Raw genomic sequence first — 16,777 nt, forward strand, 5'->3', positions numbered from 1 at the left:
CCTTTAACCACTAACACACCAAGTGTTAGATACACATCATTTTGTCAATTAAGAAATATTATTTTACTCCACCTAGAGGAGTAATCATCATATTTGTTCATCATATTTGCATGAGCTAGGAGTTCCCTGTGCACTATAATTTATATTCTATTACCAACATATTGTCTCACCAACTAGGAGAGACTGGGAGATGGGTGCAAGATGGGGAGGAGAGGTATAGATCCCTATATGAGTGAAAGAATGTGGGTTTTATTTATTTATTTATTTGTATGTAATGGTGAATTATAGTCGAAGTGTTCTTTCTCATTAAAAGTTTTCAAGGGCGTAGGCAGAAAGGCGTTCTGTAGATTAATACTTTAGAAAGGTTGCATGTGTGCATGTTCAGTCGCTCCGTCATGTCCGACTCTTGCGACCCCATGGACTGTAACCCACCGGGCTCCTCTGTCCATGAGATTCTTCAGGTAAGAATACTGGAGTGGGTTGCCATGCCCTCCTCCAGGGGATCTTCCCAACCCAGGTATCAAACCCACATCTCCTGCATTGTAGGTGGATTCTTTACCACTTAGCCACCTGGGAAGCCAGGCTTAGACGGGTTAGGTGAACAGAAGCCAACATCACCCCCCAGGATATAGTGGAAAGGTAATGTTTCACTGCAAAGCGACTGCAGCTGGATTTGTCATTACGATGAAAGCCTTTGATTCAACACTGAACCATAGTGGGTCCTTCAAGTGTTGCACGTTTTCCTGCTCTAGTCTACTGAAGTACTTTTGATAATTTTCACTTCCTCTTGAAGTTATTTTCATTTCATCTAAAGTAATGTGGCAGTTATCTTAATAATTTTTCTTCTTCTCACCTGTTGACTTAAATCTGCTTTTTAACTATTCTTTCTAACATTGGTCAGGTCTTTTAAACCCTCATTGCTTAGTCTAGGTTCCTCTCACCCTTGATTTCTTGCCTTCCTACAATGGCCTTATTTTATCACTTGTTTTGTTCATGTTAAAATCTAAGTTACAAATACTTTAAAATGAATGCTCATATTTTAGCACATAAAAATGAGCATTATCCATTTGCAGCAACATGGATGGACCTAGAGATTGTCAAAGTGAGTGAAGTCAGACAGAGAAGGAGAAATATCGTATAGGAAAAGTGTTATAAGTATACCTGGATGAGGGTGTGTATGGAATCTAAAAAGAATTGATAAAAATGAACTTATTTATAAAACAGAAACAGATTCGCAGACTTAGAGAATGAGCTTTTGCTTGCCATGGGGGAAAATAGGGGGAAAGTGATAGGGAATTTGGGGTCAACATATACACTCTGCTATATTTAAAGTGGGTGGTCAACAAGGTCCTACTGTATAGCATAGGGAACTCTGCTCAGTATTATGTGCAGCCTGGATGGGAGGGGAGTTTGGGGGAGAGTGGATACATGTATATGTATGGCTGTGTCCCTCTGCTGTCCACCTGAAATTATCACGACTTTGTTGACCAGCTATGCTCCAATATAAATTAAAAACTTTTAAAAATAAAAACAAAAAAATTTTTTAATGAGCATTATTAATTCCTGGCTTTGTTATAAAACATTATTGAAATGATATACTATTCTCTGTATATAAAATCACCCTAATTATTTTACATACTGAGGATGTAACCAAATCCCTGTAATGGTTCTTATCCTTTCACTTATTTAATAGACTCAGCTTGTCGATTTTGTATGTTCTCTTTCCTGTAGTCAACATGGAAAAAAGCCCACCTGTTAAGGGCTCCCTCTCTGGAAAAGTCAACCTACCTTGTCATTTCTCAACCATGCCTACCTTACCACCCAGTTATAACACCACCAGTGAATTTCTGCGAATCAAATGGTCTAAGATTGAATTGGACAAGACAGGAAAAGATTTAAAGGAGACTACTGTTCTCGTGGCCCAAAATGGGAATATCAAGATTGGCCAAGACTACAAAGGGAGAGTGTCGGTGCCTACACACCCCGAGGACGTGGGCGATGCCTCACTCACCATGGTCAAGCTGCTGGCCAGTGACGCAGGCCGCTACCGCTGTGACGTCATGTACGGGATTGAAGACACCCAGGACACGGTGTCGCTGACTGTGGAGGGTAAGGCCTGGGGATCTAGAAGAAGCTAGTGTTACAGGACACCTGGTTCAGACGTGTGGGGAAACAAGGTTCAAAAGTTGCCATTGCTCAGGGCTTGAACAAAGGGAAAAAAACACCAATCGACCCAGCTGTCCATGTCTTTCACTAAAAATGAACTGTTAATTGTCCAGGAGTCAAGGGAAGTGACTTTATACCAGATGTAGTGAATACCTCAAGAATCATTGCTTCATTATTGAGAGCTGTCAGCAGTTATTTTTTAAGACTGCAAAGCCTGATCTACAGTTAATTGTGTTTACATATGTGTATATGTGCATGTACACTCACATGCATACATACACACATATACATATATATACATACACACACACAAACCCTTTTTCTCACTCTCCTAGCATGATTATTAAAATGCTTGAGCTTGCTTTTAAGAAATATAAATTATATCTTAACTTTCACTGAATAAATAAGGCACCTAATAAGTACCATGGTATATATTAATATAGTGCTTTGAAAAGGGGACTCAATGAACATTTGAGTTGGATCAAAACAAGAATTCGGTGTATTTTTTCAAGGTCAATACACTAGTTATCCAGTGTCTTGCAATGAGACATTTTAGTTTCAGCCCCCTTTCAGTGGTGGTTTGTATGTCATTTGAATTTAAGTTAGGAGACAAAGCAAAGAAAAATTGCTTTAATTGGGCACACACATAATGCCACAGCTCTTGGAAGCAGAATATTTTGGCAAGTTATTAAGCAAAATTCTCATACCCAGACATGATGGAACAGATTTTTCTTCCAACCCTCCATTTCCCTATAAAATATTTACCTTTCAGAAGCATATACAAAGGGTTTTATTAAAACTCTTTCTTGTGTAGCCAAAAGGAAATACTCTGAATTTCAGATGTGACAGATTAATTTTCTGAACATCCTTTCCCATTCAGATCCTATTGCTGTCCTCTATAAATCCATTTTTATGTTTTCCAGGCATCCACTGAACACCCTGGGCTCTTTACTATTAATCTTTTTCATTTACTTTGATTAGTCTTGGTTTATTTTTTCTACTGATCTATCTCTTCCTCTTTTTGTGTAATGTAACATACCACATATATATATATATATATATATATAAACTTAGATACACAATATACATATATTTTATATATATATTAAATCCCAAAAGAAGTTTAACAACTTCTTACCATCTTCATCATTAAAGAATTAGCAGTGGATTTGCCCCTTGCCCCTCTGAAACAATGAAAATTCTCCACTTAATCTCCTTAGCCCCATGAGGTCTTCAAATTATCCAGCAATTATAGATACTTATACAGCCTGATATTCCCTGCCTTGGTCATGGAGGCCCCTTTGTGCCCCCTTACTGCCAATCCTCAGTGCACAAGGAAGATTTTTAATTACCAAGAAGGCTATCTGAAACTTTGATCAGCAGAAGACTAATTTAAAACCATGCAAAGTCTTGCTAAAGTCTTAAAGATCATTATAAATGTACTTATAGGACCATATATACTTCCTGGAAGTTTTAAAGTTGTTCTATAAAGATACAGATTTTATGAAAAGCATTCGATCTGTGGGTTTTTTTTTTTTTTTTCCTTTGAAATATCAGAAATGGGGAATAAGTACTAGGTGTCAGTGCATCCACTTGGTACCCGTGCTGGCCTTTTTGTATTGACACTGGTCAGAGGCACTTATTGACGACACGCCTTGTCTGTTCCCTGTAGATGCTTTACTGGCACATACCTGTTTTGGAAGAGAGAAGCAAAGATAGGCATGTGGAAAACAATTTAATAGCTAGAAGTCAAGCTGTGTGTGGGGGTGGGGGGAGGGAGGCTGTTGTCAACTCCAAGAAATTACTAGGAATAAAAGGAGAGTGAAAGATATCTTGGAAACCAAAATTAATTCCACATAACAAATATGTGGTATTAAATGATATGACAATCAAATCTCATCCGTAAAACCCAATTACCCCAATTTCTATTTTCCAGTGACTTCCTAGGCACATGAGCTTGACTCACTTTGCTGTCTGATGAAAATGAGTCACCATATTTACTCCAGTTAAAAATGGAGATGCCCTTGCTAAAGTGGGAGGAAGGGCCCAGGCTTCACCCCCTCAGTTGCTCTTTCCTCAGGCTTTTGACAGTTCTTTGACCCTGAAACACAGTTCAAGAACCACTAGTTTATGCAACTCCTAAAATACAACAAAGTGGAATTTGAAGCACATATCAGGATGCCTGGCTTCTATCCACGGGAGTCTGGAGAACTTTATTTCAGGCCTTCTTTTGGATAAAAATCATACATTTTACCTGTCAAAGTGGAGATCCTACATTATGCAAATCAGTTAGTGAATATGATAAGCATTTATTAGAGTAGCCTATCCACTATTTTAAGATATTTTAAAATTCTTTACTAATTTGATCTTCATTTCAATAAAATAACATAAGCACTGTTAGGTATACTTAATAGAGGAGGAAATTAAGGCTTATACATGATTTAGGAGCAAATCAGGAATTGGAATGGGCCTTCTCTTACATACTCCAGTATCTTTTCCATTATAATATATTGTCTCTGTAAGTAAATATCACAATATTTCATGTTTGGAGGAAGTGGTATTGGTGAAGGTTCTATATGCTTCTATGGAGTTGGCCCTGAGTACAAACAGGAAGTAAGAGGAGTTGATCTCGTGACCTCCTTAACTCTTTGTATCTCTTGCATCACCTACTCCCTTTAGTTGTCCATGGTTCCCCTGATAGCCTGTGCGTGCTCAGTCGCTTCAGCCGTGTCAGACTGTTTTGCGACCCCATGGACTATAGCCCGCCAGGCTCCTCTGTCCATGGGATTCTCTAGGCAAGCATACTGGAGTGGGTTGCCATGCCCTACTCCAGGGGATCTTTCCTGCCCAGGGATTGAACCTGCATCTCCTGCATTGCAGGCAGATTCTTTATCCACTGAACCACCTGGAAAGCTGTGATAGCCTGAATACTACCTATAATTAGGACAACTAGTCACCAGGTGGGATTTAGCAGCTTAAATCTTTTTTTCATATGGTTTACGTGGGAACAGAAAATTCCTGACTAGGAAACTCTCTAATGGAGCAGAATGGGATACCTGAGTGAACAGCATTTCTGGGGTTCCTCAGATCACCATAATTTTGCATAATGCTATATGAAGTAAAAATAAAGAAATGATCACGGTCTTAAGACCGTATTAGCCGGTCATTTGCCGTATTGCTCCGATGAGAAGCCGCACAGTAGGTGGGGAGCCTCGAACTTGCCTGTAACTGTTCGCTGCTGTCTTTGCAGGGGTTGTATTCCACTACAGGGCGGCGACCAGCAGGTACACCCTGAATTTTGAGATGGCTCAGAAGGCTTGTGTGGACATTGGGGCCGTCATAGCCACCCCAGAGCAGCTTCATGCCGCCTACGAAGATGGTTTTGAGCAGTGTGATGCAGGCTGGCTGTCAGATCAGACGGTTAGGTGAGTGGTCTGGGGCCACGGGCTTTACTTCATCACTGGGGGAGTGAGAATAAAGTGCTACTTCCTAGTCTTTTATTTTCCCAGGTATCCCATCCGGGTTCCCCGAGAAGGCTGCTATGGAGACATGATGGGGAAGGAAGGAGTCCGGACCTACGGATTCCGTGCTCCTCATGAAACTTACGATGTGTATTGTTACGTGGACCATCTGGATGGTAAGATGTTCACATTTCTATAGCTTCATTTGACCCAAGAAAATCGAGAAAACACGGGGAGCATGTGGGGGTAGAGTGAGTCTTCATGCTTGTTTGGATTCCAAACAGCAACATTTAGTTTAAATAACCGTATGATTCTGTGGTGAAATAGGCTTAAATTAAAGTGGAAAGAGAAAGAGGGCTGTGTAAATGGTTATGTAGGTTTGAAATGTCTTTAGTTAATGGCAGGTTTGCTTTCAGTCATGCTGCCATTGGAACGTTTCCAAAACACTTTTAGAGCATTAAGAATAGAAACCTGTAAGGGCGGTACCTATTCTTGTAAGAACTTCAGGTAGAACCCTGTGATGACAAACCACTGTGAATCCAAGAGCTGATAAACATCCCAAAGTGCAACTGAATAACACAAACTAGCCAAGGAAGGATTTTCATGGTTTGCTTCTCCTTGTGTTCACTTTGCTACACTCATATTTAAGGCAATCGTTTATTCATTCAATCAATCAGCACACCAAAAACAAAACCAAACAAAACACCCACTGTGTTAGAGATACTCTGCTTGTTGTTAGAACTATGAAGGAAGTAAGATACAAGCCTTCCTTTAGAGATTCTTAGAGCCTGATTGATTCTGGCATCATCATTTCTTCCTCAGCGACAGAGTGAGGCTCTTAGAGATAGTAAGTTTGAGTTCTCTCCTGGTAATGTTACCTAAGGACACAATACAGTTTTATTATAAGACACATGGAGTGGAAGTTTCTGTGACTTTTGAAATGGAAGTTCACTCGTAGCAATAGCTATCTTAGAGGCCTAAATATATAAACAGAGGTATCACATTGAGTTATACATTTAATTTTAGCTGTGTACCCATAAAAGAATGATCTCAATTTTCTTATGTTTAAAATGAGGAGGTTGGACTAGAAAATTTCCATGGTCCCTCCCAACATAATCAAATTCTCTGATTCTGTGAATTGAATAAACAACCTCAGTGACTGAGAGCTAGAAAATAAGCAGCTTATATTTGCCTGGGGTCCTAAATTTGAATAGGATAGCCTGATTCCAAGAAGGTTTCTTAAATGTGGTTCTCTAGCATCTTAACATTCTTATTATGACTATTATTTAAGACTGAAACATGTGTTTTCTAAATCATAACTTCAGATACTAACAATTTACATTTTTCACAAAGATAAAGGGAAAATAATCTATAAAATTCTAGCTATGAGATATAGCTTATCTCCTTCAAGTTTAATTTTAAATTTAGTTAACTTTTTCCATAGGATAAGAGATGGTTGATAGGAGATTCTGATTCTAGGTAACAAATTTTGTTATTGCTATCTCAGTAAGATGGAAATTTGTACCTAAATTCAGGAAGGTGGAATTTGTTTTATCACTGCTGTTTTCTTTTGGAATAATGTCTATTAGAGTGATGGCAATAGAAATTTCTGGAATGCTGGTAATACTGGAACTAAATCAGAGATAGATTTTGCAAAAGTATATATAAGTCATAATTATCTAAAAAATCTTTACCAAGTGTAATTGAAGTGGTGGCTTTCGGGTATAAATCTGTGGCCAATTTGATCCTAATATGAATAAGCATCAACATCACAAGCCAACCTTTGTGATGGAAAGTTAGGATTATGTATTTACAATGCTCCCAGAAGGTGTGCCTAGGGGTCCCTCTGCATGTCTCTTATTCAGTCTTATCCTGATGAAGGTACTGAAACCCCATTCTCTAAGGCTATAGAATGGCTCGCTTCTTTGAAGTCTAGAGGACTTTCTGCAGAAGCTCCAGAAATTCCATGCCCTCCACAAATTCTCTGTGAGATACTTTTGACAGGTCTTGGTGGGAAAAGCCCTGCCAAGGATTCCTAGCCATGCTGTTCCCATCAAGAGCTGGCTCCCTAAAATCTGTTCAGAGTATCATAACTTGTGTTTGGGAAAAATTGAGCTGTCAGAAGAGCCATTCTAAGGATGTATGCATACACCACAATGAGAAGGATTTATTAGTCATATAGGAGTTCTTCTCCACCTGCACAAACATTGTCACTTCTAGGGCAACTGTTATTTGTAAAACCAACTGTGTTTTATAGAGTTGTGTATTTACTTGGGATATATGTTCATGTATTTGATAATTGAAAACTTGTAGTGTGTAACACATGTAACTCTAGTTGAGGTTTTTTTTTTATACTAAGACGACAAAATCTGAAATTTTTTGTCTTGCCACATAGAAGTTGGAAGACAAAGATGAAAGAATCAGTATAAACACGAATTCAAACACTGCTGAAATTTGTGTCAGCAGAGTTACAAGGCTTTAATTTGTTTCACAAAAGAAACTTGACCATGTCAGAGGATATTCAATATGTTTACAATGACATTTATTGTGAAGTGGGGTCAGTAAGGATAACTCCCTTTTCATCACGGTATCTTCATACCTCATAATATGAGTTAAGGTATAAAGTGTTTGTCACACTGTGTGGCACAAAGTAAGTACTCAATAAATAATAGTTATTATAGTTTATAGATTTTCAAAAGGTTCTTACTTCTGCTGAATTCTTAATTTCATTGTTGCTCTTTTGTATGTAAGTCAAGTGCCTTGAGGGATGAACAGGACATGAAAAGACACCAAGAGAACAAAAAAAAATTGAAAAATGAAAGTGATAATTTTTAATTTTGCATGTCTAGCCCCGAACTCTCTTCTGAATTCCACACCTGCATTTCTGGTTTGTGAATCATTTTAGTGTCTCATCTCTGGTTTTCTGTCTTACCTCCCAAATAATCCCCAAGCCTTTAACAGTTCTTCAAGGGACCTGTTTTATGACTATCAAAACAGGCAATCATCATGGCCAAATCATTCCTCTACTCAACCTGGTATGTGTGAATTTCCTGTTGCCTTCCTCCTCAAGCAAACGCTGCCTGGTTCAATCAAGAACCTCAATCCTGGCTCAGAGGTAAACTTTTCAGCTGTGTTTCCCTCTCCCTGATATGACCTTGCTTACGTGCACCAGCTGTCCATAGACCCTCCCCTGGCTCCTGCCAACCGCTGTGCTCTGAGCCTCTCTGAGAACAAACCTCTCATCTCCCCACCATTCCACTCTTCCCTATGCCTGTGAGCAGACTGCCTCCAAGAGCCCGTCTTTGGGCCTTCCAGCTCACACTGCCATTTTCTGATTTTGAACTCCCACTTTTCTTAGGGTTAGGGTCACATATCTGGTGTTTAATTCTTCTTTCTGGTTGTTTTATAGTCACCAGACATAAACTGTTACCTAATATTTTTATTTCTGAAAAAACTTTTGTCAGATCCTGGTAGAAATAAGGGAATCATCATCTTCTATAGCTCTCCAGCCACAGTGAAGAATCTATTCCAGTGTAAGACACACAGCAGAACTCAAGAACTACATGGTGGCAGTTACAATATTTTTCCAAACTTTGTCTCTTTCGGAAACCGCCTCCACCACCCTACCATTTCTACAGTACTTGAAAACAAATGCCAAATTTTGTTCACCAGACTTACTAAGGATCTGTTTTTTTCATTGGATCACCATGGTGCTAGTTTTTCTCTCTGAATTTCTCCTTTCTTTTCTGTGGTGTCTCTTAGAAATAACTTTTTCCTAGAGATACTCCTTTTTCCTTTCTAGCCTCTCCAGTCATTTCCCTTTTTTGCCTTCCCAGGCAATTGTCTTTTCTGGGATTGGTCCCTTTGTACCTATTCGCAATCATAGGTTTATTTTTCTACTGCTTCCTTATTTCAAAATCAGGATAACTTTGTCACCTCTCTGACTTGTCTGACGCTTCCATGTCATCCAGGTGTCTGACCTAAACCAAAAGCAACTTTTCCTTTTTGTCTTATGAGCTCCTTTATAAATGTAAGCTTCTGATTAGTGGCTTAGTCTATAAAGAATCTGCCTGCCAATGCGGGAGATGCAGGTTCGATATGAAAACCTAAAAATATTTAGGTAAAAACCTGAATGCCATTAAACAGGCCTTAGAGCAGGGCTTAATTCCAGCTTCTTTAGAGGATTTGATAGGATCAAAATCAGATACCAAATCTGTAAATTGTGTGATTTCCTGCCTGTGGATTCTCAGATTGACATTTAATATTAATGGACTTTGCAGTGGTAATCTACAGATTACTTTACTGCTGGGAGTTATTTAAGAATTAGTGATAATTGGGTTGATTCAGTTAAAATGCCCCGTGTCAACTAGAATAGCTTCCTGTACTCTGTGGTTCAGCAGGTGGCTTCAAATATTGATTCCGGATTATAGACCCTCTCCACGTTGATTGATGTTGGTGCTAGAAGATGCTGAAACTTTTTATTGTCTATAGAACTCACAGAATTGTAGATCACAGTTAAGGCTGTGGGTTCCCAAAGAGGCTTTCAACATGAAGACACCTTGCTAAGGGTTTGAAATTGAGCTTGGAGTTCTTTTTGTTTATGTGTTTGAATGTCTCGCTAAGAGTCACTGAGGACGGTGTCCAGGAGTGGACCCCGGCAGAACCTCTGGAAAATGACATCCTCCTTCAGTGTGACTTGCATAGGTTGACTGTGAAGTAGCTCCATGGGTAGGATAAGAAAAGAAACTATTTGTTGTATGGTTGTATTGGCCTTTAACTTAATTCTCACAAAAACCTTGATAGGCATTTTTGTAAAACCTTCATTTTTATACATGAGGAAGCTAAGGCACAGAAGTTAAGTGACTGGATATACCCCGTTTTTAGTTTTCCTCCTGGAGTAGCTTTTCAGGACCACCAAAGATCCCCCAGAAGAGCAACAAGCAGTCTTACAAACCAGGAGGGTGCAAAGTACTCTTACTGCTCCCCCAAGTCTCTGATTTTTCGCATAAAAATATCCTAATTCTTATCTGAGTAATGATTGCATTCCTGTTTGGATTACAGTGATTGGAATTGCTGGGTTAAATGGTAACTCTGTTTTTAACATTTTGAGAAACTGTTTTGAAATTCTTACCAGAAGTACCTTAGGGTCCTGATTCTTTCATTCTTGCCAACATTTGTTTTAATCTGATTTTTTGATTATAACCATCCTAATGTGTGCAATACTATCTCAGTGTGGTTTTGATTTGTATTTCCCTGATAGTTAGTGATGTTGAGCAACTTTTCCTATGACTGTTGACTATGTACATAATTTTCTTGGAGAATTATCTATTCAGAAGCTTTGCTCATTTTTAACTGGGTATTTGTCTTTTTATTACTGAGTTATAGGAATTCTTTGTATACTCTAGATTCAAGAGTGTCTATTCAGATATATGAGTTGTAAATATTTTCTCCCATTCTCTGATTTGCATTTTTACTTTTTCAATAGGACCTTTTGATGAACAAAGTTTTTAATTTTGATGAAATCCAATATCTAATTTTTCTTTGATAATTTGTGCTTTTGGTGTCACATCTAAGAAAACGCTGCTAAATCCCTAGTCATGAAGACTTATTTCTGTGTTTGTTTCTAAGAACTGTAGAAGTTTTAACTTTTATTTTTATCTATTTTGAGTTATATTTTGTATATGGCAGCTCTTTGCAGAAGAGGTAAAACGATTTTGAAAAAGAAAAACACAGTTGGGAGTCTCATATTTTCCAATTTCAAAATTTACTACAAAGCAATAGTAATCAAAACAATGTGGTAGTGACATAAGTATAGTCATATAGATCAATGGGACAGAGTCCAGAAACAAACCCATATATTTGTGATCGATAGATATTCACCAGGGTGCCAAGGCCATTAAATGGGGAAAGAATAGTCCTTTTTAACAAATAGTGCTGGCGTAATTGAATACCCACATACCAAAGAATGGATTTGGATTCTTATGCCATATACAAAGGGATTTCCCTTGTGGCTCAGATGGTAAAGAATCTGCCTGCAGTGCAGGAGTCCCCGGTTCAATCCCTGAGTTAGGAAGATCCCCTGGACAAGGGAATGGCTACCCACTCCAGTATTCTTACCTGGAGAATTCCATGGACAGAGGAGCCTGGCGGCTACAGTCCATGGGGTTGAAAGTGAAAATCGCTCAGTTGTATCTGATTCTTTGCGACCCCGTGGACTATACAGTCCATGGAATTCTCCAAGTCAGAATACTGGGGTGTGTAGCCACTCCCTTCTCCAGGGGAATTTTCCTGATCCAGGGATTGAACCAGGGTCTCCTGCATTACAGGCAAGTTCTTTACCATTTGAGCCACCAGGGAAATGCTTTTGTATATGGCATAAGAATCCAAATCCATTCTTTGGTATGTGAGTATTCAATTATGCCATCACTATTTGTTAGAAAGACTATTCTTTCCTCATTTTAATTGCCTTGACACCCCGGTGAAAATCTATTGATCATAAATATATGGGTTTATTTCTTGACTGTGTTCCATTGATCCGTATGACTATACTTATGTCACTATCACATTGTTGTGATTACTATTGCTTTGTAGTAAATTTTGAAATTGGAAAATATGAGGCTCCCAACTGTGTTCTTCTTTTTCAAAATTGTTTTACCTCTTCTGGACCCCTTGAATTCCTATATGATTTTTGGGATCCGTTTGTCAATTTCTGCAAAAAATCCAGCTGAGTTTTAGTTGAATCTCCAGATCAATTTGAGGTGTATTGTCGTCTTGACAATATTGAGTCTTCAGATTAGATCCATAAACATGGGATATTTTTTCATCTTTTGTTTAGATCTTCTTTACTTTCCTTCAGCAGTGTTTTATAGTTTCAGAGATTTCAGAGTACAGGTTTTGCATTACTTTTGTTAAATTTAACCTAAATATTTTGCTCTTTTGATGTAAATGTAGATGGAATTTTCTTTATTTCTTTTTCTAATGTTTCATTGGAAGTATGTAGAAATATAACTGATTTTTTAATATCGGCCTTGTATATTTTAGCTTGTTGAAGTTATCTATTAGTTCTAATATTTTTTTATGTAATCCTCAGGGTTTTCTATAAATAGTCCCTTTTATTTTATACTCTAAAATTAAATAAGTAGAAATGTCTTGACAGAAACCCCTTAAAACATGTGACAGTCATTTGCTTTAAGGTTTGATGTCAATTTCTAGAATTCTAAATTGAAAGAGCTTCTTTGGAAATACAGGGCCATTTAACTCTCAGCTGTGAAAAGTTAAAAAAAAAAAACTAGGCTGATCTTCCTGTGTTGACCTGCAGCCATACTGTGCCTGTCAAACCAAATAACACATTCAATCTTTTGTATATTTTGAAGACTCAGACATCCAGAAATTTTTTAGAATCTCTTTCTCACTTTAATTAAAGTCTTACTGCTCTGTCTTGGGAAAAGAATGAGATCTGACATCCTGAAAACCATAAAAATATGTTTAAATTATCGTGGGATTTCCTGTGTCTTTAATCCCTTCAAATGACATATACAAGATCTTGTGTAATAGCACATCAACAAATATGTGGATTCCTTTTCCCATGAATGTTATCTGATTTAAAGAATGTTAACTGACTATCACATGACTGATGATAATTCTTTAAAGGTTAAAAGTTTCAAAACCCAGTGTCTGTGCTTTAAGCCACATTTTGTTTCTACTTCAGCCTAAAACAAGTGAGATATTTGAAAGGTGCTGACCTGGCCATTACACCCCAAATTAGAAACTTTGCTAGCCTAACACTAGAATTGGATGAAGCTATCTTGGCAGCCCCAGAAGTTTTCTTGTCACTGTTAACAGAAGTTTGGTTTCTGTATAGGTTAAAGGATCAGATCTTAGGGGGAATTGACATGCTTTTGATTTATCTACAAATGTTGGCTGTCAAAAGATTATGTAATAGTGTATGTTGACTGTTAACCAACCATATATAGCTGATGATTTTGTGATCCAGGATAATGAGTATTAGTCTCTATTGCTTTGATCTTGTGTATATAGACATGGGCAAAAAAAGAGAAAAAGCAAAAGGCAGAAGGAAAAAAACAGGAAACTGCCTTTGAGAAATCTTAAAAGTCCAAAACTTTAAACCTAGTAATAATTATATTAAATTGTCTTTATTACCATAACACTTACCATATATTGTAAGTGGTTTTATCCTTATGGACATGTCATGTGACTATTTCCAGCTCATACACCATGTCTACTTTTGCATATACTTATTGCATGTATAGCATTTTGGCCCAGACAGCAGAGAAATGTAATAGCAATTACAAATCTTGATCTTCCTTATAGTGAACAAAAAATCATGAAGTTCTATTCTCAAATGGGCAAAGAGACTCATGATTAGTTTATAGGAGCTGATTTTCAGACAGTTCAGGATAGATAGTTTATGGGCACTTGCGCGCGTGCACACACACACACACACACACACACAGAAGAAGCATACATATTTATCACACTATCCAGAAAATAGACCCATCTAGGTAACTGTGGTGAGACCTCAGCTCTGACTACCACAGACAGCAGCCCATCTAGGAAGGACCTGAATAATTATCTGTGATCTGCTGATGCCAGTTTCCTGTTCACCTTGGCGATCTCAGGGAATTGTCTGTGAAAGAAAAAGATCCTCTCTCAATTTGCTCTGGACTCAGAGTCTCTTTCATAATTTTTCTGAGTTACTCCTGAGTATAAACTCTTAGTTTTTGAACATTGTAGGTCATCTTAATGTTTTGATTTGTTTTCATCATTGCTTGCCACATTTTAGTATGTGTCATTTCTAAGTCTGCCAAGGAATAGCTTTTCCATTTAGCAATCAAAAGTGTGGAAAAAGAATATGCATGATCCACTTTCCAGGGAGTCTTTTAGCAGTCACTTTGCAAATTTAAGTATTATTTTTCCTTAATATTTTTGATGATGTTAATTCCTGTAACTAAGACAAATTTAGCTTGTAGAATGTCACCAGATATTAAAGTCTCACCAGCAATGTCTTCCAGTTTCTTCTATGGCATCCCTAGAAAGTTGGAAAAACAGGAATAATTTAAAGTCACAGCCTTTAACTTGATATTTTGGAAACACAGAGGTTAAGCTACTGCATATATGTTTACCATATGAGCATGCAAATTATCCCATGTGTGAAATCTTCTATTCTACATTATAGTTTATGTGTGTACTAATGAGAATGTGTATATATATATATATATATATATATATATATATATATACATGTCAATAAATTCTTACTTACAACAACTTAAGTTAACTTGATATTTTACCTGAAGTCATGCACTGTTTTGTGTATAAAGGATATTTTGTGTATTTCTTTCCTTACATTTTATTTGCTCTTGAGAGCAAATGATTGTTATTACATTTGGACACTTATGTGTTCACCTTACATGTGGTCCTGGACACCATCAGGGTCTTTGCTCTGGCCCAGCTTCTTATGCTCGTTTAGTCTTTGACACAGCCCTGGTAGGCAATGGTCTTCATATGACCTTTGCTTTTGTTTTTTTAGTTCCTGCTTTGATTCTGATTACGTGGTCTACATACTCTGTTTCTGTCTTGAACAGGTTAACACATAGGCTATGAGAAACTTAATATGTGCTGAGTTATCTTTGTTATGGCTCAACTGGGATTCTTCTTCTTGATTGAAACATACATGTCTCTCAGTTCAGTCACTCAGTCATGTCCAACTTTTTGCAACCCCATGGACTGCAACATACTAGACCTCCCTGTCCATCACCAACTCCTGGAGTTTACTCAGACTCATGTCCGTTGAGTCGGTGATGCCATCCAACCATCTCATCCTCTGTCATCCCCTTCTCCTCCTTCCTTTAATCGTTCCCAGCATCAGGGTCTTTTCAAATGAGTCAGTTCTTCGCATCAGGTGGCCAAAGTATTGCAGTTTCAGCTTCAGCATCAGTACTTCCAATGACTATTCAGGACTAATTCCCTTTAGGATGGACTGGTTGGATCTCCTTGCAGTCCAAGGGACTCTCAAGAGTCTTCTCCAACACCACAGTTGAAAAGCATCAATTCTTTGTTGCTCAGCTTTCTCTATAGTCCAACTCTCACATCCATACATGACTACTGGAAAAACCATAGTTTTGACTAAATGGACCTTTGTTGGCAAAGTAATGTCTCTGCTTTTTAATATGCTGTCTAGGTTAGTCATAACTTTTCTTCCAAGAAGCAAGCGTCCTTTAATTTCATGGCTGCAGTCACCATCTGCAGTGATTTTGGAGGCCCCCAAAATAAAGTCTGTCACTGTTTCCATTATTTCCCCATCTATTTGCCATGAAGTGATGGGACCAGATGCCATGATCTTAGTTTTCTGAATGTTGAGTTTTAAGCCAACTTTTTCACTCTTCTCTTTCACTTTTATCAAGAGGCTCTTTAGTTCTTCTTCACTTTCTGCCATAAGGGTGGTGTCATCTGTATATCTGCTGCTGCTGCTGCTGCTAAGTCGCTTCAGTCATGTCCGAATCTGTGCGACCCCATAGACAGCAGCCCACCAGGCTCCCCCATCCCTGGGATCCTCCAGGCAAGAACACTGGAGTGGGTTGCCATTTCCTTCTCCAATGCATGAAAGTGAAAAGTGAAAGTGAAGTTGCTCAGTCATGTCCGACTCTTAGCGACCCCATGGACTGCAGCCTACCAGGGTACTCTGTCCATGGGATTTTCCAGGCAAGAGTACTGGAGTGGGGTACCACTACATATCTGATGTTATTGATATTTCTCCCAGCAGTCTTGATTCCAGCTTGTGCCTCATCCAGCCCAGCATTTCACATGATGTACTCTGCATATAAGTTAAATAAGCAGGATGACAATATACAGCCTTGACATACTCCCTTCCCGATTTGGAAGCAGTCTGTTGTTGCATGTCCAGTTCTAACTATTGCTTCCTAACCTGCATACATATTTCTCAAGAGGCAAGTCAGGTGGTCTGGTATTCCCATCTCTTTCAGAATTTCCCACAGCTTGTTGTGATCCACACAGTCAAAGGCTTTAGCATAGTCAATAAAGCAGAAGTAGATGTTTTTCTGGAACTCTTGCTTTTTCGATGATCCAGTGGATGTTGGCAATTTGATCTCTGGTTCCTCTGTCTTTTCTAA

The 16,777-nt window shown here is 38.3% G+C and overlaps 1 protein-coding gene across 4 annotated transcripts in view; it reads left to right on the top strand.

Moving 5' to 3' along the window:
- Positions 1-16,777, top strand: part of VCAN (versican) — a 115,039-nt gene that overhangs the window by 17,972 nt on the left and 80,290 nt on the right. For all 4 annotated transcript variants that reach the window (XM_020894189.2, XM_070465776.1, XM_020894188.2 and 1 more), the window contains exons 3-5: positions 1,732-2,109; positions 5,417-5,591; positions 5,676-5,803. In XM_020894189.2, the coding sequence (XP_020749848.2) occupies positions 1,732-2,109; positions 5,417-5,591; positions 5,676-5,803 (681 nt within the window). The remainder of the gene's footprint in view (positions 1-1,731; positions 2,110-5,416; positions 5,592-5,675; positions 5,804-16,777) is intronic.

The sequence above is a fragment of the Odocoileus virginianus genome, chromosome 3, assembly GCF_023699985.2.
Source record: "Odocoileus virginianus isolate 20LAN1187 ecotype Illinois chromosome 3, Ovbor_1.2, whole genome shotgun sequence".
Lineage (NCBI taxonomy): Eukaryota > Metazoa > Chordata > Mammalia > Artiodactyla > Cervidae > Odocoileus > Odocoileus virginianus.